General features: G+C 35.7%; 1 protein-coding gene across 3 annotated transcripts in view; it reads right to left on the reverse strand.

The window, feature by feature from the left end:
• Positions 1–18,171, reverse strand: part of LOC131436634 (calsyntenin-1) — a 267,446-nt gene extending 249,275 nt beyond the window's left edge. The window contains exons 1-2 of one of the 3 annotated variants that reach the window (XM_058605464.1): positions 18,071–18,171; positions 16,363–16,679 (exon numbers count right to left, since the gene is read on the reverse strand). In XM_058605464.1, coding sequence (XP_058461447.1) covers positions 16,363–16,483 — 121 coding nt within the window. In that variant the 5' untranslated portion in view covers positions 16,484–16,679; positions 18,071–18,171. Of the gene's footprint in view, positions 1–16,362; positions 16,680–17,426; positions 18,022–18,070 lie in introns of those variants that run through there. The other 2 variants (XM_058605465.1, XM_058605463.1) reach the window with 2 other exon arrangements.
• Positions 18,172–25,698: the final 7,527 nt, after the last annotated feature.

Consider the following 25,698-nt stretch of genomic DNA (forward strand, 5'->3'; position numbering starts at 1 on the left):
GCCTTGGTCATAACGTAGCGAAAAGGAAAGATTTCCAATTATATTACGCTGAAATCTCTTTTCACGCGGGGGATACGTACAGCGTAAAAAAACAGCAAAACAACTAAAGAAATTGTTTTTCGATGCCAAATATCTGAGAAATGCATGAAACGTCCAGATCTGGAGTAAACTCTTAAAATAATTTTTTTTCAATCGACTTGAGAATTTTTAAATAGAAATTTTTTTATGTCAAATATCCTAGAATTGCATGAAACGATGAGATATGGTGTAATCTAAAAAAAATGTTGGAACATAGAAGACTTTGGGTCCCCGAAATTCCGGAAATCCGCGAACAAACCGCAAAATTGAAGAATATTTTTTGATGACAAATGTCTTAGAAATGCACGAAACGTTCAGATTGGGTGGAATGATGTAGTGTCTAGTTCCCTCGGCAATTCACTTGGTGTGCCTCAGGGAAGTGTGTTAGGTCCTATCCTATTTATTATGTATATTAATGATATGAAGCGAGTCTTACGTTTCTGTGATATAAATTTGTTTGCTGATGATACTGTTCTGTTCATTACGGCTAAAGATTTAAATGAAGCTGTTGCACATTTAAACGAGGATCTAAGTTCGCTGGTTCGATGGTTAAAATTTAAGCAACTGAAACTAAACGTCGCGAAAACTAAATATATGGTTATTTCTTCTGTTAGCACCGGTCATGACGCCAATGTGGAAATTGATGGTGAAACTATTGATCGCGTTGGAGAAATGAAGTATCTTGGAGTCATAATTGATGAAAAGTTAACATTCAAATCTCATATCAATAACGTCATCAAGTAGAGTGCCAAAAATATGGTGTATTATGTCGTTTGAAAAATGACTTAACGACCCATAGTAAGATTATTTTGTATAAAACAGTCATTTCACCACACATTGATTTTTGCCCATCCATTCTGTTTCTTGCTAATAACACACAAATTATAGATGAGATTACATTACTGCAAAATAAGATCATGCAATTATTTCTAAAATGTAGTAGATATACCTCCTCAGATTTTCTACTGAACGCATTACAATGGCTTTCAGTGAAACAGAGAGTTTACTACACGGAACGACCGAAATTAGCTCTGCGCCTAATTCGTATTACTGTTTTTGAATTAGTTGATTTTAACAACAAAATTTCCAAAATAACTATAAAATTAGTTAAAATTGAGAATTTACTTTGCTGAAAAAACTCTTATTTTTAGAGAATGTGTTTAGTTGGTGAATATCCTGAACACAAACCAGCAATATTTCAATCCAACACGAAATTCTCATTGACAACTAATTTTGTTATTAAAATCAGAAAATTTGTTTCTATTTATATATCACCATCATTACTGAAGGACAGCACAAAGAAAACAAAACTGAAATGGGTATTATTAACAAGTTTATTAGCCAAAAACTCATGAGAAGTGTCAAAGCAAAACAATCCATTAAAAAGCTAAAAAGGATAGTCTTATTGAAACTGCTTGAAAATTGTTTTGATGTTTTTCGCATGTGTTCGATATATCTTTATTTAAATTTTTAAACCGATATGTAAAAATGTCGTAAACTGTTAGTGGAAATCGAATTTATTCAGAATTTGTGCGCACTTGAAGCGATTGTGCGTAATAATGTTTTTACGCGGACAGTGAAGTGAATTTCGAATGTTTCACTCTAATTGTGATGAAGTTTTTTTGTATCTTCAAACCTTCCGAGCTGCGCCGTCCGGTGTACTACTTGTATTCGGTTTTTGTTTTCCGAGTGCTCAAAGTTTTCAGTGAGAATGAAAATAAACAGTGATTTAAAAGAAAAAAAATTCCAAAAAGATGTTTATGTTTCGTTTATGTCTTTTTCTCCAATACAACATCGTATTTATACCTGCCAATATAGAAAAGACAACCGCGTCTGAATAAAAAATCTAAATTAGCAAAAGTAAGATTTTTTTAGTTGTCCTAAAAAATAACTAACTAAAATCAGCAAATCAACTAAATTTTTCGCGAAAATGCTGATTTCGGTCGTTCCGTGTACTTAACCATGGTATTTATTTTCAAGATATTAAATGGCATGCTGCCTCGATATTTGTGTGATCTAATTGAAAGAGGAACTGATTTGCATAGGTACAATATCAGAAACGCATCTGATGCTAGAACACCAAGCTTTTTGTTAGCCAGATCGCAAAACTCATTATTGTACAAGGGAATAAGTTTTTTCAATTCGATTCCAAGAGAAATCAAACGCGTGACGATATTGGTGGAGTTCGAAAAGTTATGTATTTCACACATAAAGTCCGCTATGTAAGCAAATATTTAGTTAGTAAGTTCAAATATTTTAGATTTTTTATTTTTTTTACGTATTACGAAGATTGTATTTTTTTTGTTTATATATATTATTGTGAGACGTATTAAGTTACTATGTTCGGTATGATGATGATGGATTTTTAGTTTGTTTGAGTGTTAAAAATTATGAGCAGTCTACAAACGTTTGAGCCTCGCGCGCGAAGCAGGTAGTGACTATTTGGAAAGCGAACAGGACTGGCCGAAGAGCCTTAGCATTCAGTGTGTTAAGTTTGCTCTTGACCTTGATCGCAAGGTTTGATTAATAATTTAAGGAATAGATTCGGTAAACTAATTGGGATCGACAGTTATTGATGGAATTGGGCTTGGCTCTGCTCATCCGCAGTCTCGTTACTCCATCGTAGCTGATGTGTGTAGCGATGAACTGGTCCGGCGGGAAGGGCCAGGTGAATTACTGTCTGATACTGGTAAAGATATCGGATTCGATTCCTGATGTGATCAAGGATCTTCCCGGGTTGGAAATTTTCTTGATTAGTCGTTCTTTTGAAGAAGAATCTATACCTGCTAGATTAATCAGATCGTTTTCTTTTGTTTACTGGTTAAGATATGTGCAAAAATATTAATTATCATTTAGATAACTCGTTCTGCTCACACCTTTGTAGGGGTATGAGGTGGGACCATCATCATCATCTCAGAAAGAAATTGAAAAAATTGACTCTGGGATTACGAAAAAATTTGAGATTCTGAATTTTCTTTTTTGATGCCAAATATCTTAGAAATGCATAAAACGATCTGGTATAAACTAAAAAAAAATTAAAGAAATTCGAATATTTTTCAAGTGTCAGACAGTTGACTTAAAATAAATTTCGGGATAACATCAGATCTCGATGTTTTATGTATTTCTAAGACAAAACAAGAAAACCGGACAACTTCGGAAATCGGTGTAAAAAACCGCGTAACTTCGGAAATTCGAGTTAAAAAAAATGCAAGAAAAATAGCGTAAAAAAATTTTAGTGGGTATAATAAACGAAAGTGATAATAAACTAAGGTTTATGTTGAACTGTTTTGCCATAAGTGGCTTATGTTGAACTGTTGCGTGGCATAACCGCTCAACATGCATTGACTAATTGAAGACAAAACATGAAATATATAGAACGGTTATGTTCCCTATACACAAAAAGCTCAACCCCCAAATGAACAAAAGGAGGCTGTCATTTTCTGATTGGATTTTGTTGGCAATGTTTGTCATCAAATCATCATTCCGGGAAGATCATACGATAAGATCAAATTCAAAAATATTTTTAATTACAATATTTTTTTTGTAAGTAGTCACAGTGGCAGCATTCCCTTGCTTCGGTTCTACACTGAACCCATGATAAGATTTGCTTCTATGAGCTTCTATTTTAAATCAACACACAGACGTTCCCAGGCTATGGTGCCCACTTGGTCACTGTTTTTCTGTGCTGATTCAAATAGATTGTATAAAATTGTCTTTATAATGTGTGGTTGTGTTTTATAGGTTAGTTGTTGTTTAACATGAAGAGAAAGTCCAATTAACCAGACGGAAACCAGACATGCTTTGCTGTACCTAGTCACTACGGCATTCAACTTTACAGTCATATATCTACGGATCACAAATCTATTCTCTACTTTGCAGCCAACACTGATTCGTCACCGCTGCACTACCTACATACTTATGGAGACTATTATATTAGGTGGTGATACTGTGCGTTCCCCCGTAGATAGCAAAAAAGATAAAAACAAAATCTCAAATCACCAGATGACCAGGTATAGCGAAGCATGCTTGGTTTCCGTCTAGTCAATCGAACTTCCTCTTCATGTGTTTTCATATGCAGGGTAGTTTAATTGGTAAAGCAATTTCCCCGGTTAGGAGTTAGCTACGGGTTCGAGTCCCGTCTCTACGGAAACATTTTCGCGGTTTTTATTACATAATTGCATTCACATTGTCAATTTTCCAATCTGCTTCCCCGTTAGATAGATATAAATAAAAGATATAAAGATTTTCAAAACAGATGTTTTATCCATCTACACAGATTTACAGATTTTTCTCCCGAAAAATGCAGCTTTAAATGTGGCAACTCTGCATACCAGTCAATCTAAAATAAACCTGCATTAAAATTAAAATCGGATCACTTCTGTCAGCATCAAAACCGAAGTGTACTGTAATGCAATAGTGAAATACTCTGGCAATAATTATTTACGTTTCCCATTCAGCTCATCACTGCATTAGCAGATTATGTTGAACTCTTAATGCCACCTCGCGGATCAACATAATCCGCTAAGCAGACGTAAAGTCATTGCTATTTGCAACGCACTTATTTACTCTGAAAGTGCAAGGTCTATTCTAACGTGCCGAAGATAACAAAACTAATTGACAGCAACGCTAGCGGCCAACAGTTAATAGTTATTTGGGGGTATGATACCTCTTGGGTACCGGTTTGTGCTATAAACAGGGTGGCAAGTGAATTGCCGATTTCAATTTTCCGGTTTTTGCCGGTTTTCTCGGTTTTTTTAGATAAATATTCCCGGTTTTTTAAATAGGCTCAAATCGCCCCTGTTTAGTTTTTTTTAACATTTTTTAATACAAACTTTAAACAAATATCCCATGTCCAAAAAGGATCATTGTAATAGGTCCGCTAATTGAGGATTCAAACACTTTCCAGGCATTTTGATGGATAAAGAGAAAATATTCATTATAACATGTGCATATAAGAAAAGCCTTTTTCAAGTCATTCAGGGGTTTTGGTTACAAGTAACCGATTTCTTCCGAGTGCACATGACTGTTTTTATAATTTTTTTGGTATACATATGATTGAAAATAAACCAATAAGGAACAACAATTCCTCACAGCGCCGATCATTGCCGGACTGTATATATTTTGTTAAGGGCTGTGAAATACTCAGAGTATGAAGTGGAGCGAAGAAATGTAGAAAAATTCTCTCACAGTTCATGCATTAAGAGACAGCGAGCTCTTGTAGCATCTTCTACCAGATTGAAAATGTTGTATACAATATAGATAAATATCGAGCCGCTTTCTGCCAAATTATCGGCAATCACCAACATTGATGATGGCATCATCACCAACACTGAGGATATCATCTTTGCCAGGGCTTCGGCCATGGTACAATAAATTGTTATATGGACACATACTGTTTAAATTATGTCGCTTGCAAGCACATCAATGAACGATACCCTCAGATGAATTATCATGCTGTGATTGTGATGAAAACCATAAAACCAAATATTAACAAAGTCCTGTCAGCCCAAAAATTTGAAATTTTCATGTAATTGAATTGAATTTAAAATCATTAGCTGTACGAATACCTAAGATTTCGCAAAATTGTTCGGCTGCCACGACTTGCTCTTTTAAAACACCAATTTTTTTCTAATGTATCTGTTAGTCAATAAGTAATGTTTACGATTCCAATGCGTTGATGGGCAAATAAATCAAATGATAGCTGTTAAAATGCACAACATATCGGTCTGTTTTTTTCCTAATAGGATTCTAAATGCTCGTAGAGTAATCCGAAAAATAATCAGAAACTACGAGTTCTTCATGATAAACTCTCCGCTGGTTTTAAACCAGTTTTATTCCCAATAGCTTAACTAATTTACCTTCTAGAAGAAATTTTTCTACAATTGATCTGATTCTAGCATATCAATCAATAATTTTCAGGGTTTCAAATTAAGCAATGATTAGTGCAATTAGTTGTATATTCCATCAGCTAGCGTGAAAGTAGTGCCAACCGGCAAATTGTTGCCGTCGCTTTGCTTCGCTTTGGGACAGGGATAAACACTTCACCCTGTAATACGGGAGCCAGAAGTCGGATCCGGATTAAAATCAATAGCAGCCTATAAGACCTTTCACTAAGTTTGTGAGAATCGGTACGGCCATATTGATGATTTTTACCAGTATTTTTGGAATCGGAATCCGGAGATCGGTATAGCAGAAGCGTTCAATGTTTGGCATACTTTTGAGCCCAATTCAGAAGATTTTTCCAGTTTTATGCAACGTTGCTTTAAACAATGGGTGGAAATTTTAGGCACTAATCAACACGTAATTTTTTTAACCGGGTGTCGGATCCGTAAATAATTCACCAGTCTTTTTTGATACCATAATATCATTCATTTGAATCTAAGTTACTTCCGTTCGGGAATATTCGAGCACTATTTCCGATATTTCCGGAACCGGAATCTAGGGACCGGTATAATCAAAGTGGATTGGATTGGTCCTTACCAAGCTGTGATATCTATTGATCTATTGAACCTCTACACTCTCAGCACTAAGAGGGATTACCCACGCGCTCTACTCGTACAGCTAGCGTAGGTTTCTCTAACATTTTCGAGCGCCTGAATCTCTAAGTTCGTACTCGATCCTTGAGGAACAATTCTTTCTTGTGGATATCGGCGAATCAACTATTGGTCACAATAGCGCTATCACTGGACCACAACGTATTTTCAATAGAACTACACTCAAACACAAGTTTGTTTCCATTCTTTAATGTGCCTGAGGTACCAACATTGGAGTCAAAAGACAATACACATTACAGATGAGAAAATTACATCACAAAACATCATGTAAAAGACATACAATCATTTACCGGTGGGTAAGTTCATTTGTTTATCTTGTTTGTTTCAGCTTTTATCCATCCATAACCGTGAAAACATACCCGTAACACTTGCTAAAAATGCTTCCTTTTTGTTGGATTCGAATATGCTCATGACAAACTACGCTTCCCAAGTGGAGCATTAGTAGCTGGAATACAGAGCAACCAGAAAAAGAAATACTATTCTGAGCAGAGCGCTCATCCCGAAAAACAAGAATCTCAGTCATATAAATAAAATCGTTTAAAATGTAGATTCCGCTTATTCCCCAAAGTATACTGAAGCTGATAAACGAGAAAAATCTTGCTAGGTTATGTTTAACGAAACCAAACAGCACAAAAAAAAATATTCGTACTCCAACCCTGAGAATGACTCCGCTCCGCACATCGAGCTGGGAACTGCATCAGGAATGGTATCTACATTAGCATTCAAGTGCCCCCAGGTGCAATCTTACAACCAGTCAGCCGTCAGATCGACCAGGCATCAGCCGAAGTATACACAAACAGCGCAGTAGTAGTTTCACTTGTTTGCCGATGTGCTATTGTGCTCCTGCTACTGCTTGTTACGGTGCATGATCCAACCGAGCTTTACTCTCATTGTAGAGTCCTCGAAGAAGCAGAAAACCGATTTGCAATGAGTAAACATCGAACGGGCGAAAGTCTTGAAGCGCTTTGTCTTTGCCTTAGTACTCGTCTACCTATTTATTTGTGCTTTCCTTATGCAAGCTCGGTCTCATTCTACAGCTTCTTGGAAACAACCACCTTTTGGTTGAAGGTAAGGCCTCGAAGACGAAATGAGCTTTCGCAACCCGAGCACTCGTCGTTGGAGTTCAGTTTTGGTTTCGTTTTAATTCTGCGTTCGTTGTCATAGCGATTGCTATCGAGTGGAAGGAGCCAATTTGAGTACCACCCAACAGTAGAATCACGTAGCGACAGAACCGACATAACAAATCGGAAGTGAAATCGAGATAGAGATCCATTTAATTCCGTAGCTCGGTTGCCTCATGTGTATGCTCAAACGAATAATAAGAATAATGTCACCATTCCTAAAGGTAAATCTTATCCTCGCACGGTTGACAAGTGTTTCTCATATTGATGGGAAGAAGCACATTGAATTGCTTACTACTTTGTTTGGTGATGAATGAATTACGATATTAGCATATAAATTACCTACAGTAATGTTAGGTCTCGATTAGTTTACACGGATTATCTGGACACTTTCCACCTATGCAGAGAGCATAGCTTCCATTAGGTTAGCATTGATAGAGAATCTGTTTCAAAAACGTTACCAATTTTGACAGTAAATGTCACTTATACTTTCATCGATTATTCATCAACTAATCGCGTGGACACATAAAATTAGCATTATCTTTAGAGAAGTCAGTTTCCGAGTTCGTACTTTATTCGTGGGAATTAAAGTATGCCTCATTCGGTTCTTTTCGTGACAACACCAATGAACTCAGGTTACTCCTTGACAGTTTAACTTTCATTTGCCTATTATTTATCCAAGTTGCTCTACGAGAATGTAAACAGTCCTATTGAATTGTCAAAAACATTCAGGTTTACTGCTATAAACCTAATAGATCTTTGTCTTCATCTTACGCCTTCATATACAAAACCTCCGACGTGTAAGTCGAGGTTCGCAGGTCACAGTGTCATATACTCAGGGTTGCGAACGGTACCGGAGAATGACACGAAACAGCAGACAGTCAAACCGCACAAATGGTAGCTGTCGCCAAATGAACTTTGCCGTGACTGCAGCGGATAAAAATGTCATAGCTCTCATGACATTTTCTCTCGTGGATGTACCCGTATGCTCGCATCGGTAGCTGTTCTCCTGTCTTCAATCAGAGAATGGCTTACCACAAAGAACAGTTTCTCCTTTCAAATTCTACAAATTTCGAGAGACATCCACCAACAAGGCTCAACGTTGAAATTCGTTTTATGCCTGTTCTCACGGGGTGTATGGAGACATACACATGTAAGTTTTGGTCCGCTATGCAGACGGTTTTTCTGCATTCTTTTTTGTTGCTCCGCACTCTCGTTGGAAGGAAGCGGTTCGGTGAGCAAAGCTGAAAAGCATTGTTAACTTATGCTTTGATTTCCAGCCGGGATGGTGCATAATGTATTATATATATATATATATATATATATATATATATATATATATATATATATATATATATATATATATATATATATATATATATATATATATATATATATATATATATATATATATATATATATATATATATATATATATATATAGTTATGTATTAGGGAAAAATAGTATTAAGCATCCCATCTAAGTAAAAGCCCCCTTTTTCAAATAAACTTCTTTTTTCAAACATTCAAACATACTTCTTGCAGTAACATTATCTTTCTGCAGGATCTTTCGGCTTTGCAATTTCGCAAATCTATCAAGACCATGAATCAATATGTTTCTCAACATTAATTAAACTGTGTACTCACATTTTCGAAGAAATCAACGATAAATTTAGAGATTTAACTTTTTTTTGCTACAGGATAATAGATTACTAATAAAATCGTTTGGCATGCAACGAGCTGTTTTGTGTGGAAATTTTTTTGAGCCTACTTTATTTACGTGTAAAATAAGATTTGAGTTAAATGCTAATACAATCTGCTACTTAATATCACTGACGCTGTTGCAACAAAGCGAAACTTCTTTCAAGTATTGTTTCATTGAATAGATTACCTTCAGCCAAATGCATTAATAGCAAATTCATCCACATTCAGCATCAATAATGGCTTGATACCTTCGAAGTGTTTTTTGGAAACGATTCGTGTGTATTTTTCTCAAAACTACTTCCAAACTTTGTGAAATAATTCCATTCGAAAATAAACGCTGTAAAATCACAAAAGGTAATCAATGACGAAAACCAGATGTTTTAGTTGAAAACTTCTAAGCCAGATTTAATGGCATTTTAGTTTTAAACGGTGGCACTACACCGGTGTGAAGCATATATATATAAATATATATATATATATATATATATATATATATATATATATATATATATATATATATATATATATATATATATATATATATATATATATATATATATATATATATATATATATATATATATATATATATATATATATATATATATATATATATATATATATATATTGTTCCGGTTGTCGAATCGCGTTGAACCGCTGCCCGCTGCGTTTTTTTTTCATAACTACGTTTGTTTCATAAGGAGTACTAGCCATGCAATGATTCTGTACACCAAGAATCAGCTGTGAAGTCTGTTGAAACAGGAAGGAAAAATTCCACAAAAGGAATGTAATGCCAAGACTTTGCTTTGCATAAGTTTTTCTTTGCCGTAGCAATACATTTCGAATATCATATATGTATGTCGGAATTCATAAGTTAATCTAAATACTGTTTTTACTAAGCGATTTGCTATTATAAATTACATTAAATAAAAAACATTCATTTTGTACATGATCTTATAATTATTCCAGAATTCCAGGTTGCCCGCTGCGGTGTCAAGCAATATAGACAGCGTCGCTCCCACTCTAATGCAGTCCAGAGCAGTCACAACCGATATGACTGTCCAGTTATAGAAATGTCATGACATTTCGAGCTCGCGACATTTAAAAAAATCTTGAACGAAAATAAATGCAGCAGCTACCTATCCAGAATGTACGTACACTACCGCAGAGCGAACGGTGTGGCTTTGACTGCTGTGAGAGAGTGCGACAAAATGAACTGTTCTCAATGTTGCTGTCGTGTGTCGTGGCTCTCACGACTGCACCTAGCTATCGTGTCATTGCGTGTTGGCTACTGTTAAACGTAGCAGCTGAGCGGATCGTTGGTAGTGGCTGTCTTGTGCTTAGCGACAGTTAAAAAAAATGTCAAATTTTCGCACCCCTGCATATACTATATAGCTATGTTTTATCGGAGATGGTCGATTTTCACACACTTAGGTTAAAACGAAAGGTCTTATGGTCGCATACGGAAGTACTGAATTTGATCCGGATTCGGCTTCCGGTTCCAGAACTACTGGGAGTTGAAAATTTTATACCGCCACTTTAAGATTTTCTTAGATATAATGTGACCGAATTCCGACTTCCGGTTCCGAAATTACAGGGTTATGTGTAAAATTTCAAGTCGTCGTTAAAAGCGGCGCACAGTGGTCCAAAACTGCAATTTCATGCCTTTAATTATTTGGCGGCCTTATCATAAACTTTTCCTTGTTGGTGTCTTCTGCAAAGTTATAGGGGTTTTTGACACGGTTTTATGGAAACAAACGACAATGTTTCAGCACATGTGTAAGTTTTCGTCTTCGACAATATTATTGCTATCGCAATTTCTGATAACTTTGCTGAAGAAAACATTTCGCTAACTATAACCGTTCATTCATTATTCGGTAGTATTAATAAAAGGTTTAAAAAATCAGTTTTTTCTTTCTAACTTTTTGCTTCTCTCTATAGAAAGGTATTAGAATTGTTGGAAAAAACCGACTATCGAACGGATCCTTGGAGACCCATATACCATTCGACTCAGTTCGACGAGATCGGAAAATGTCTGTTTGTGTGCACTTTTCGAAGATATTTTTACTGCTCAATTTTCTCAGATATGGCTGAACCGATTATAACAACCTTAGGCTCGTTTAAAAGCTACTGTCGGGCTATTGATCAAGTTCGAAGATCAAATGGCTGTGACTTTTGGTTGCGGAGATATGATGGTATAAGTAACGTAACCGACAAAACGCATTGTTTTTTTAACGCGCAAGTTTTTCTGAGATGGCTGAACCGATTTTAACTAGCTTAGGCTCGTTTGAAAGCTACTATTGGGCCATTGAACAAGTTCGAAGATCAAATGACTGCGACGTTTGGTTCCAGAGATATGATAGTATAAGTGACGTAACCGACAAAATACGTTGTTACTTTTACCGCTCTAACATAAGATTTCCAAAATCGAAATTTTTTTTTGATGCCAAAAGTCTTAAAATTACATGAAACGTAGAGATTTAGTGTCATCTCTAAACATTCGGAAATTTCATGGTGATTTTTCAAGATCTATGAAAATTCCACTAAGCTTTTTTAAATTGGCATCACTGTTCTCATACAAATAGCCAACACAATGGCCAAGCGCTTGGTTTGAGAATTGATGCCGAGTATGTGACATAAACATTGAAGCATGCTTTTGTGAACTACTCGAAGCCCAAATTAGTGTCAAAAATTATTTTATAAGAAGGTAAGAAAAAAAATTTCATGAGACTGTTTTGAAGAAAGAGAAAGGCATTATCACACCACTAGGTGGATTAAGAAAGATTTTTTACATTAATTCTAAAGAAATGCTTTGTTCAATAAAGTGTTAGTTTTTGTAAAAACATATAAAATTGTAGAGAACTTAAAACTCTATGACAATTCATGAAATAGTTATGGATAATTTTAAATAAAAAAGTCATATTTCCTACTTAATTATTTCCGAAGGTTGCAAAAATTTGCTGATAAAACCACCCTAGTACTGTTGATTTACATCAAAACGTCGAAGAAATGGTTTGTATCTGATAGTATCTTATGATTCTATGAGCGAATGTTTATTTGATATTTATAAGATTTACGAACTTTATGTATTTCAATATTTTCTTAACTGTAAATGAACATAATATAAGATAACATAAGTTCAACAAACTCTATTTCATTTTCTCAATCGTTTGAACTACAAGTATGAATACTACAACTGCTGTGATGAAAGCTTACTCTTATCATTGTAACTTAAAAACTTTTCGTTGTATTTTTTTGTGTTTTAGAGTGAGTTTTGGAACATAGTTTTTCACTTAAAAAGGATCTTCATACTGTGCTTAGTAACTTATGTAAAAACATCAAACCATCAATGAGCCATTGTTCGTATCTTGTATCGGTTTTCCTTTCATAACATTCTCTACAAACGTCGTTTTGCGGTTTTCGAAGATTTTCTTCCTCGTTCAATATTCTACGAAAATAGCACATTCTCTGATTTTTAGAATCTGTAGAGTGACCTCCAGACGATTAGTTTGTAAAGTCCATTTCCCCATATTAAATCTCATACAAACTTCAAACCTCGGGTGCGAAAATATAGTTTCTCCAATAGAACTAAAATATTTCCTATGTATCGCAAAAGAAATACGAAAAATTTGGTAGAGTGAGAAAATAAACTTTTTTTCATACTACCTTATCTCCGTAATCCGGTTCCGGGTGTACCAGAATTAATGATAAAAACTGCACTTTATTTTCTCTGAAAGGGCTAAACCGATTTCCACAAGCAATTAGGCTGTTATGGAATTTTATCCGGATACGGCTCTCGAACTGCAGGATGTTTCAATTTGCAGGTTATGCTAGTGAACAGTTTTTAGAATTCCGCAGAAATATTTATGATAGTATGAGATATATGAGAAAGGCGTTATTACTCCACTAGGTTGACAAATCACTGTGTTTTCCACTTAACAAATAGATTGAAGAAAACGAAGTATTCTGAATTGGCGTTGAAAAAAAAATCTGCGTGCGATATTTTAAGGAAGTAAATTTTACCTAAATAAAGGAGTCGTACAAACCAAACGTTTTTATTGAAATAATAGTAGCCGTTGGATGCGGCGATCCTGAGATCCAGCATGATGCAAAAAATGTGAAGTCATTTTTTTTCGGGATGACTGAAGTAATTTTCGCAAGTGGGAAGTCCAATGGTCCCATAGGAAATTTTTGATTTTCATCCGGATCCGACTTCCGGTTTCGCAATTACAGTGGATACGTGCAAAAAAGAGAAAAAGGCTCTCTCAATTTTCTCAGAGACGGCTACATTTTTTTCGAAAACCTATAGTCAAATAAAAAAACTTCAATTTTGCAGCTGGCTGTCAATTTTTTCCGGAATGTACTCCCGATTTCAGTATTATAGGATGATGAATATTAAACCTTTCAAACCGTCGTTTAACGTAAGAACGTAATAACTCTTCGTGACTGTGCTAAAAACCATTCCAATTGGTAATTTTTGATAGTTGACGATCAAGTCGGTTGGTTCTTTGGCTGTGCCGGTTTCTAAATCCCGTTTGCGGAAGCACCGTAAATAGTGGTCTAGTATTCTGAAGTGGAACTCATCTGCATCTGGATCCGACTTTTGGTTCTAGTATTATAGGATAATCAATGTTGAAAATTTCAAACCTTCGTTTTATGATACGTTTTTTTTTAATTCAATACTAGGTCTTGTTAGTTTCTGTCAACAGAGATTTACATATGCTATCCGTTCTGAGATCCAGCTCCGGGTATATTGGAAGTAGTGGACCAATTTCTAGAATAAAATTAACACATCACTCAATACGTCGTGTGACTGGCACACAGATGGCGTTATCATTGTCAAATCCATAAGAATTTAAAAATACTATATTATTAGTTATTTTCAAAACAATGGATTCGAAACAATCTCGCGTGTTAATTTATCGTTGCTTCTTGATGAAAACACTGTACAATCTAGACAATAGCTTCAGAAGTGTTATCCGAGCTTTGTATTAACGTATTAACGACCAATTAAACAATAAATATGCGATTTTTTGGAGTTCGATTCCCAACCCCGTTTGTCTGGTTTAGAGAGTTTGGCTGGTCTGAAAAGGCGAAAACTTCTTTAATAAATAAGATATTGAGCAAATTGAAATCTCTACACACACTTTTACACATGGCTTAAACATCCTATTGGATCAGTTGTTCCCAAGGTGGCTGCAAGAACCGACAGTATAAGTAAATACCGATTTGAATCCACCTAGTGGTGTAATGATGCCATCTTTGTGAAAAGTAAGTAATTTGAAATTGTAAATTTTACAATCATCCTATAATTCCGGAACCCTGAAATTCAGAAGTTTTGTGAAGGACCATAAGATCATTCAATTGAATCTAAGTTTGTAAAATTCGGTCACGCAATCTCTGAGCAAAATATTTCCATTGTCATTGTGTACATTCTACCCCATAACTCCGGACCCGGAAGTCAGATCCAAACAAAATTCAGGAATTTTGTATGGGATCACAAGATCTTAAATTTGAATCTAAGTTTGTGAAAACCGGTGCAGCCATCTCCGAGGAAAGTTAGTGCAAAAAACGTTACACACACAGATATTTTGCGTACTCGACGAACTGAGTCGGGCTTCGGGTTTCACAGTGATTGCATAACCTTTATATATGAGAAAGGTAAAATAAATTTGAACAGGATCATCAACCCCTTTCTAGACGGTATCGCCATCATCAAGGAAATTGTGCGATTTATCATTTACGTAGCTAATTATGTTACACGATGTATACATGTACTTATGACAAGATAAGCTGTTGTGGATTGTGTTGGTGATTTTCTCGACTAAGTTAAGTATGGCGCCCGGGAACGATGCAGGTAAACTTCGAAACAAAATATGACTCGGAATTAATATGTGGTGTTTTCGGGAATGCTGTATAAATTTACAAATTATCCAGTATATACATTATGATAAATAATCGCAACTGGACGTGATTCGACGGATGGTCCTGTAACGGCAGCCATTTTTGTTGTTCTTCCCAAAAACTTCCTGTTTTTTTTTTAAAATAATCTGACAACCGTACTTGCATATAGAATCAAAACTCTATACCTGACCGTTTATACATCGTGGTTTGGTTATATTTCCGGAATCGAAAGTGCTCTTTACGATCGATTTTCCGAGCTTCCATGAAAAAGTTTAAAACAATTTAATCATAAATATAACACTTAGTTCAATAAATTTAGAATAGAAAATTTTTTTTTGTAAATATATACCTGGTTTGAAATAGGTTTTTTTGCGAAACAATATAAAATTGTTTGAAACAAGCTGCAGTTCCAATCAACAACGTTCTAGTTCATATTTACGATATCTTGGATGAAACAAACTATTCGTGGGTTAAAACTACCATACATTGGTTTAAACATTTTTTGGATAGATAGGCAACTAACCGTTTTGTTGTTTCAAACAGTCAAAATTTTTCTGTGTGTGTGTTCACTTCGTGTTAATAATACACAATAGAGAGTAAGCTCTTCTCGCCACCTATTGCGAGTTATCACAATTACGACAACTTTCATTTAGATTGACTCATAGTAAAGTAAAACCCTTCTGTGGTTTCTGTTGCAACAGACTTCGCTACCGTACAGACCTATTGCATAGCTAGTGCTACGATCGTATACTGTTCATTTGCGACTTTGACTGGAAATCATTTCTCAAAGAATTGTAAATAAAGAAAAAATAACTTTGAAACAACTTGCTTCACACCCGGAGCTGGCCTCCGTAAAATGCTGATGCTTAACAAATCAGTTTCCAGAAAGGGCAAATTTATTTATTTTCTACTCGAGTTTCAGACATATTAAATTGAAAAGTTGAGAATCATGTAAAAATCGCTAACGTTAAAATAAAGTACCAATATCACTCGGTACGTACCTCTAGAATCGTAGTAGTCATCCTCTTCCTCGTACTTATCCCCTTTCACCAGGGTACTGTGGAAGCTACTACTAGCCACTAGCACCAGCAGACCGAAATAAATCCCTTTTATGAATACCATTTTCACTCCACCTTACTGCGAAGTGATCTTTTTCGTGTGTATAACTTAGTAGATGTTCTACAGGTAGACACTGTTTCTGGTACACTTTATCACTAAACTTTGTATGCCTATATACTGTATTCAACACTGCACATAAAAGCTACTTAATCTTAACACAAAACAATTTCAGTATGATTGAAGCAAAGTAAAAAAGCTCCTGCAAAAAGAAAATTTCAAATCGTATAATCCCGAGAAAGTAACAAGGAAAAATACACTTCAATTCTCTTTCTTCTGCTGACAATAGCACATCAAAGATGACACGTTTTTTTCGTATTCTTTCAAACAGTCGAAAAGTTCTGGCTCAGTCGGGAAGAAAGCATTCCCAAGATTCGACACTTCGCGCACTTAATTGAGCTGCGAACTTTTTGCAAGAAATTTAATTTCGCACGTACAACTTTTTACTGGAGGGAGGTCAGCACAAATTATCCTGAGAAATTTAAGATTCAAAAACTTCAGGTTCAGCACTTATTTCTTGATGTAACACATTTTTCATTTTCAATTAAGAAATCCTTAATATAACTGATATGCTACGAAATGACTTTATCTTGAGAATTCCTCAGTTAAAACACAACTTTAGAAGTGATAATTGTTACACAAACTACTACACAATGTAATTCCAGTGATGATACAGGAGTTCGAGTCTAGGAAAATCTGAAGAAAATTGCTTCTAATATCTATACAAAAATAGTAGAGATGAATAATCCAAAGATTATTTATGATATCGTGAGCGCTCAAGTTTCCAAAATTATGAACTGCAAATTACGATGTAAATATTTATAATGAAATGAAATTCGTCAATGATATATTCATCAGTACTTGTAATAATTTGAATTGCTATCAAAATAGTTAATATCAAATTTCAACCCAATCAATCATCAAAAGTTTGACATGCATTATTTCTTACTTTTAATCTGCACTACACTTGGCAACTCTTTTCAACTCTCTGAGAGGTAACCATCTAACATATATTTAATACAATATTTTCACGGGCTATTTCAGAATTTGGTACAATTTTATCCTACTTGTCGCACATGTTATTTAGATAGAAAAACCCGAATCCCTAAATCACCAGGAATGAGCCCATGGTAAATAGTTCGTTGAACAAAAATAAACAACTCTCAGTAGAAATGACATGCCAACTTGTTCAACAACAAAAAGAAAACATCAAAAAACCAGTTTTCACTGCCCACTCAGTCGCGCCGTTCAGAGCGAAAAAAGGGAAAAGGTGAAGCCAGAGCAGTATGGATGAGTCACACCAACACTTGCTTTCGCTCTCCCGCATGTACACAGTTCGCGGCCACCAACTTTAAGCTTCCACTGTGGGCTCAGGCAGTGCGTGCATATGTTTGTGTGCGTGTGAAGCCATCATAGCAAACTGCGGAAAAGGCAGAAGTAGAATATCTGGTTTCCTGCGATGAGACCAAGAAAATCCTGATTTTTTTCCACTAGCTAAGCACAATTCTGTTTATATATCCACTTTCAAATTGAAACTTTTTGACTTGATACTTGTTTTAGAGTGCTTGTGACCAAATTCGATTAAATACAGACCGATTTTAAAGGATTTTTGCCTCCTTCTGGCAAGCGAAAACACGGACCTAACCGCACGGGCAAACTCGTCGGAATCGATTGACGATTGAGGACCAAAGATGACCAGAGAGGAGAAAAGCTATGATGTTTGCTCAAAATACCAGAGATCGCTCTCACCCGCACATTATTTGTACAACAGCCATCCCACTCGCTCGGAAGCAAAAGCTTCGCAGTTGTCAGCATGTTTCGTTCTTATCGTTTTCGCCCATTTCACGGTTTATCTTTATCAGTATAGTTTCCGGATGCGATGTAGTATTGTTTATGTAATTCACAATTCTCGGTTGATTTTTCAGAAGGCCGTAAGAGCAAGTGACAGTTTCTCTTTGTTTACTTTCTTTTCTATCAATTATCACGTTTCCACGTTTATCACCCAACTTTTTGCATAAAATGATACCCGTAATATTCGATTTTCAAACGGAACTGTGAAACCCAAGAAAATCTTCAAAATCACACCACAATAATCGAAAGAAAAAGTAAACAAAGAGAAACTGTCACTTGCTCTTCCGGCTTTCTGAAAAGTCAACCGAGAATTATGAAGACAAACATTAAAATTTGCTCGACCTCAAATTAAGTTCGATTCTTGCGTTTTGAATAAAAGATCAATATTATATCTGTCAACTAGAGAGGTTATAACCAGAGTGACAACAGCTGTTCTTTTCGAATGACAGCTGTGTCGTTGAACGAGTTGTCAACATGACGCAACAAATCAGGAAAATGAAGTGATGGTTCGAACTTAGCGTTTTTTACTACATTAGTTAATCTACATTTCATGAGATTTGATTTGTTAATTACTAGAAAACATTAACCCCGGACTATGATAATGAGTTACAGTTCAATAAATCTATTTAATTCAATCAAACTATTTGCACTCATTATACTGTCCAGAGTAAATTGATATTGGTTTCGCATTGGTGACAAAATTTTCTGAGAGAGGTTGAGGATTTAACAAAAGTGCCTTATATAAGTTTATGGTATGAATGTTACTTTTTCACAAGAAATTTAGATGTATTGAACATTATTCATTCAAGATTTAAGAATTATTTTGATATTTAAGATAAATTTCTGATGTTTTTATAACGACGACGAACGATATAGGATACCGGTTCCAACATTAAACAGCATAATTCCAAAAATACACCGACGTTTTCGAAGGTCAGTACCACGCGAACATTGACGGTTAGTTTGAGCATATCATCAAGCCGACCATAGAAATGGCAATGCTTCGGTAGATTTTTGTAGCTGTTGTTTCGTCGGTTACCCAAATTTTCGCACAGAGGTTTTAAATATTAATTTTATTTATTTCGGATTTTGACCTTTATTCACCAGGGTGTTGTACTAATTATCGGTATAAATATTGTTTCTGCCAAGTATATCGCATGTTTAGACGAAAGGTGCTCTTCACATTCACTGTTTGGACACAACTCAAATTTGTTTGTATTGTCTGTGATGCTTAGTACCAGAGATCCACACTTTTATATTGTTTCGAATTCGAAATTGATCTGATAGTGGCACGACTTAAAATGAAATTCTGGTGATTCCGGAAGTGTATATTGTTAAGCATCACTTCTCCAATATCTTCATCGTGAAATGAAGTTCTCCAATTCATTGGTTATCTGGAGTAACTTCTTCAGATGAGCTGTGTAATCATAGTCACCAAACAAAAGTACTCAAGTAACCACGACGCATTATAACTTTACGTTAATTCAGCTTTAAAAATTCGCATAAAATTTGATTAAATGTAACGGAACTACACATGTTTTTACAGTGCTATTATAAATCTGAACATGGCGATTATTAGACTCTTATAGGGTTATTACTTTTATAGTTATTATTAATGTTTCGTTGCTTCAAAATATAGCATTGAATGTCGATATATAGCACGGCGGAAGGGCGTTGTAAAATAATGCTTAGTTACCTTTCGAATGCAAATTTAATGCACATTGATTAAAAGTATGTAGGATTAGTGTAATTGTACATGAACAATGCATTAGCAATGTCAAAATAGAGTTGTAAATGTACAGTGATATAATGCATATAGTTACTTGGGTATGTTGAGATATTGCTTTCTACTCGTCTGAGTTAAATCATCTTGGATCAAGTTTCTAGCTAATATTCATTAAGCTTTGTATATTCAAACCAGTAGTGCTTCTTCTAGTAATAATCATTCATTCTTTCCTTCTTCTAGTAAGATTAATTTACACAAACAAATATTGTTATCAATAACGTATAAATCAACAGGTATTCTTACACTAAAAATTTCAATTTTCAGCAAAATACGATTGATCCAAAAGTATCCGTTACTATGGACAGTGAAGATGAAGAAGCGTCTGCAAGAAAATGCACCACGGAAAAAGACGATTTATCCTTCAGCGCTTAAAGTAAAATTTTTAAGTGTCGTCCCCCTCGATTTTCTCCTAACTTTACATTATACACGAGGTTAATTTTTCACTTGTTACAAACGGAACGAATAAACTACTGAGATTTGTAATTTATGAAAAGAGGCACAAATGTCGAATATATTATGAAAAAAAAGTAAGACTAACTCAAATACAGCTATAACACAAATGAATAAAGTGGCAGGTCTTCTCTAGTATACAATCAAATCCATTAGATTTGCATTCATCGCTAGAGTTGAAATCAACGTTAAATGAATGAAACGAGAGCAACGCAAAACATTTGTTTTTTTTCTTATCCCCTTTGATACTGTCGATAGAACAGTTGGATAAACACGCACAGATTATTTTGAACAGTATTTTGCTGCAAAACCATTATGTCAAATAAATAGCACACGGTTAAAAACTCCGTGCAAGTTGTAGCCTATGGGAGATCACATACGCATTATCAAATTGTTTTCATTATGATTGGAGTTTACTTAATAATTATTCTGCTAATAGAAATTTGTCATTGTAACGGTCAAAAATTCTAGCTTGTGGTCTCGAAGCGGTTGAACCGATACGAATGACAGTTTCGCTATCTTTGCGACATTTTGTCGCTATCTTATTGCACCGCAATCTTTTCTAGCCGACAGTAAAAATTAAAATATAACAGAACAATACTTCAAATGAGCTGTTTTCTCAAAGAAGGGCGAATCTTACAAAAGTAAATAAATCGAGTTTCTCTCACGTACCGATAAATGCTTCAAAATCGCTTTCCGTGTTCCATGCCAACCCACTTAGAAAAAAACGTCCAACGGTGGTCCTTCATTGGTCCAATGAAAGTCCAATCAATCGTTCAACGGGAGGCCAACACGGGACCTTCGTTTGCCGATTTTGAAACAGACCGTTGAACCGAATGCCATTTTTTTCGTTCAACAAACCGGCAGACAGAGGTCCATTGTTGAGCCATTTTTAATATGAGGAGTTGGAGCCCCGTTGGACTGGTTTTACTGGAGAATTTCCGAAGATTTTCCCACTTATTTGTTTAAACTAACAATACATACCTGCACAATACTTCTGCTTCACGTAGAATAACAACAAATTTTCTTTCTATGTAAATTAATTAATTTTCACACTATTTTTGCAAGAGAAAAAACGACAACAAACCGTTCCAGCAAATTGAACGAATATTTCGTGCAATATGTCGTTCAACAAGCGCTCAAAGACCAACAAAATTGAACGGCCTGCTGAGAGGGAACAAACAGGGAGATACTTCAATTCTCGGTTGATTTTTCATTAGGGCGTATAAGCAAGTGACAGTTTCTCTTTGTTTACTTTCTCTTCTATTAATAATCAAGCGGTTTCCCCGTTTATCACTTAAATCTTTGCATGAAATGATACCCGAAATTTTTGACTTTCAAACAGAATAGTGATATCAAAGAAAATCTTTTTAATCACATAACAATAATCGAAAGAGAGTGTGATTAAAGAGAAACTGTCACTTGCTTATACGCCCTATTGAAAAATCAACCAAGAATTGTTAGTAAGATAGGGAGAAACTAGTTATTTTATTTATTTTAGATGGTTTCCGAATCTTTTATTACTGGAAATAGTAAATGAGATGATAACATTACCTGCAGATTGGTCTTAGTCGCGAAAACGAACCAATTTCACGAAAAATGCGCAAGCGCGTAACCTCATAATTGACACAGGAAGCATAAAAGCGAACAAACCGAAAAAGGACGAAACTCTTTTTACATTGACTTATTCAGTGGATATAGATGAAGTGGTAAAATTTGCATGCCTATCAAAGATAAATCAACAGTTCATCGACTAATCAAAAATTGATCTGAGAATAAACGATAATTTCTAAATAGGATTTGAAACATTCATCGATGTTTTTCTCCATATACTGAGGTATAGAAACTGTGGGGATATTTTACTGCGCGATAGTAATGCCAAAATGGATTATAATGCCCTGTTTACACTCGTGCTGGCTGCCAGCATGCTGTTGCTTATATACTGGCTCCAACACACTATCAGCATAATGCAAACGCTTGAAGCTGCTGGTTGCTGCCAGCATGAAATATTTCTGAATGTTTTAAATTTCATGCTAGCAAGCGATGCTGGTGAAAAAATTCCAGATGGGGATCTCGTATGTATGTAATATTTTTCTCAGTTGAACGCATTCATTCGTATGAAGAGGCTCAATATCAAAACTAGGAATTATGATTTAAATATTCAAAAGTCATATTTCATTGTTTTTAATCATTTTTTAAAATTTTGCCAGCAAGAAATGGCCAGCAAAAGTGTAAAAATTGGCAGCTGCTGGCATGCCAGTATTGTGGCAACCAGCAATAGTGTAAACGTTGCATAAACAAACTATTTTTTATTGCTTCCGCAAAAAAAATGTTCGAAAACATTTTTGTACGGTAATGTTACTTAACAGCCTATTCGGTATATTGTAAAATTGGGCCTGCCCATAAAGGCAATAGTCAAAAAGATTACCCGAAACGTCGATTTATCGTCGAAAATGGAACGAAACAATAATTTATTCTTGGAATTCTTGGAGATATCAAATTCTTGCGCACTAAAATACCCTTTCAGCAGGCCGTTCTATTTTGTTGGTCCTTGGGCGCTTGTTGAACGACATACTGCGCGAAATATTCGTTCAGTTTACTGGAACGGTTTGTTGTTGTTTTTTCTCTTGCAAAAATAGTGTGGAAATTAGATGTTACCTTCATATAGAAAGAAAATTTGTTGTTACTCTACGTGAAGTAGAAGTATTGTACAGGTATGTAGTGTTATCGTAAAAATAAGTGTAAAAAATTTCGGAAATTCTCCAGTAAAACTAGTCCAACGGGGCTCCAACTCCTCATAATAAAAATGGCTCAACAATGGACCTCTGTCTGCCGGGTTTGTTGAACGAAAAAAATTGCATTCGGTTCAACCGACGACACGACCAGGCACTCTGAAGAAAAATCGGCTTGAAAAATGTCCGGTAATGATTTACCATCAGTTACCAAAAATTGAGCGATCCCTCGTATTTGATAAAAATTATCTTGTCGAGCAACACTGTTTAGTTGCTACGAGCTAGTTTCCAAGGAGTCCCAATACAAATAAACAAATAGTTTGCCACCGGAACATAACGGGGGTTTGCTGCAGGTAAATAATTCAATGAATTATACTAGCGAAAAATCGGACCTGGCTCATTTTCTTTAAGAGCAAAGTCGGTGTCCAATCTCTGCAAATTCACGGAAAATCTTGTCAATAAAGACTTCATCCAGAAAAAATGTCGAATATGACCTCCAGCCTAAGATGGCTGACATGAACGACATCACTAGCTTGGAACATTTCCGCCGAAAAAAGAAACATTACCGCCTGATAGATTTGGTGTGTTAATCAAACATTTCTATGTCGTTGGCTGATTCGATGGAGCAAAGTGGAAGGTCGGTTTCAGGTTTCCCATTGCTAAAAAAAATTACCAAACGGATTCAAATAGTTGACACAGTCGGAAAATTCCGATACGATGAGATATTGTAAGCTAAATGGCGTAATGGAAAACCGACCGACTTTCTCAAGGGTTTAATACACTTATCTTGAAAATCAGATACATAATCCACATATCGGTACTAACATGTGATTAGGGCATATCATGAGATATGCCCTTTCGAAAGTTACGAAAAATAATGCTCATTACTCAAGTTTTAAACATGAAATTCAAGCATATAGCGCACAATTAGATTGGACTTCTATCGACGTCCGAGGTTGTAGAGCCGAGCAATGAGCATTATATTTTGTAACATTCGCAAGGGCCTATCGTGCGATATGCCCTTATCACATTTTACTACCGATATGCTAAGGACGTTTTGTCTATCACTGTCCTCTGGATTATCACACTCATTTTCGATACACCTGAGAAACCAACGTTCGCGTCATATCTTTTGACTAATGCACTGAAAAGTTAAAGATAACCTAATGATTTTAACTGGGATTTTAATTACTACAAGAAATAAAATGTTGAACTGATTTCATTAGGGATGCTTTATTATTTATACAACATTGATCACATGAATAATTTCCTACCGCTCCGACGAGATCCGAATCCGACTCGATGCCATTTGCCTAAAATCATTCTTGAATGCTGCTGAATTGGTGCTGACAAACAAAAACAAAGCTCAATTTCTTGTAATAATACAAGGAACTTGCAGCTCAGCTTGGCAGATACTTGTTGCTCGGCTTTGCAACGGGCATCCTGCAAAATAAAGGATTTGAAAAATCTCTCGTATGCGTATATTTTAGAAATACCTTACCTGAAACTTTTCTGACGAAGTCATTTTTCTAGTAAACACAGTCACACTTTGATTCACTTTAAGACTATTTTTATTTACCAACAAAATAACAGTGGTAACTAAGGTAACTGTTATTCTAAATCAACAATTTTTGCCTTTGTTGCCAGTTTGAATAATTTTTTGTTCAATTTGGTTTTGACATTTCGAGTTACTGAGGGGTAGTTAAATTTGCGATACAGTTTTGATAGGCGAGTGGCAGGTCGTGTCGTCGGTTCAACGGTCTGTTTCAAAATCGGCAAACGAAGGTCCCGTGTTGGCCCTCCGTTGAACGATTGATTGAACATTAATTGGAGCAACGATCCAACTTATTGGACCAACGATGGACCACCGTTGAGCTTTTCTAAGAGGGTAACAGCACTGCGCACCCATACAACCCAGTAAATCCGAACATCGGACGCATCGTGCAAGAAAGCTTTTGATTGCGTTTCGAGCTTACATAATGTATCGGTAGAACAAAAGAGTGAAGAAATACCAAAGCAGAGAGCGGATGTCTGATTCTCAGGAGATGGGATATATCGGGGTTCTATTTCCAACCTCGAACATAGGGTCAGAGTTTTTCTGGCCCTAAGAGGCGAATGACCTAAAGGTTAAAGGTGATCGATACAAATGTTTAACAATCTTTCTCACCCTATCGGGAAGACGTCGGCTCGAAAATGTCTTGTTTGATATTCCTTCGCTCTGTTTCTCTAGCGATACATAATGTAAACATAAAGCTTTTTTAGGTCAGCGCGGTTGATGCAAATGGTGCAGAATTGTCCGATGACGGGCCGATTGAAGCGCTATAATCGGCCCTATATCGTGCTCAATCGGTCCGATAATCGGCCCGATGATCGGACCGATGCGGGTCGACAACATCCACCGG

This window comes from Malaya genurostris, chromosome 3 (genome assembly GCF_030247185.1).
Source record: "Malaya genurostris strain Urasoe2022 chromosome 3, Malgen_1.1, whole genome shotgun sequence".
Lineage (NCBI taxonomy): Eukaryota > Metazoa > Arthropoda > Insecta > Diptera > Culicidae > Malaya > Malaya genurostris.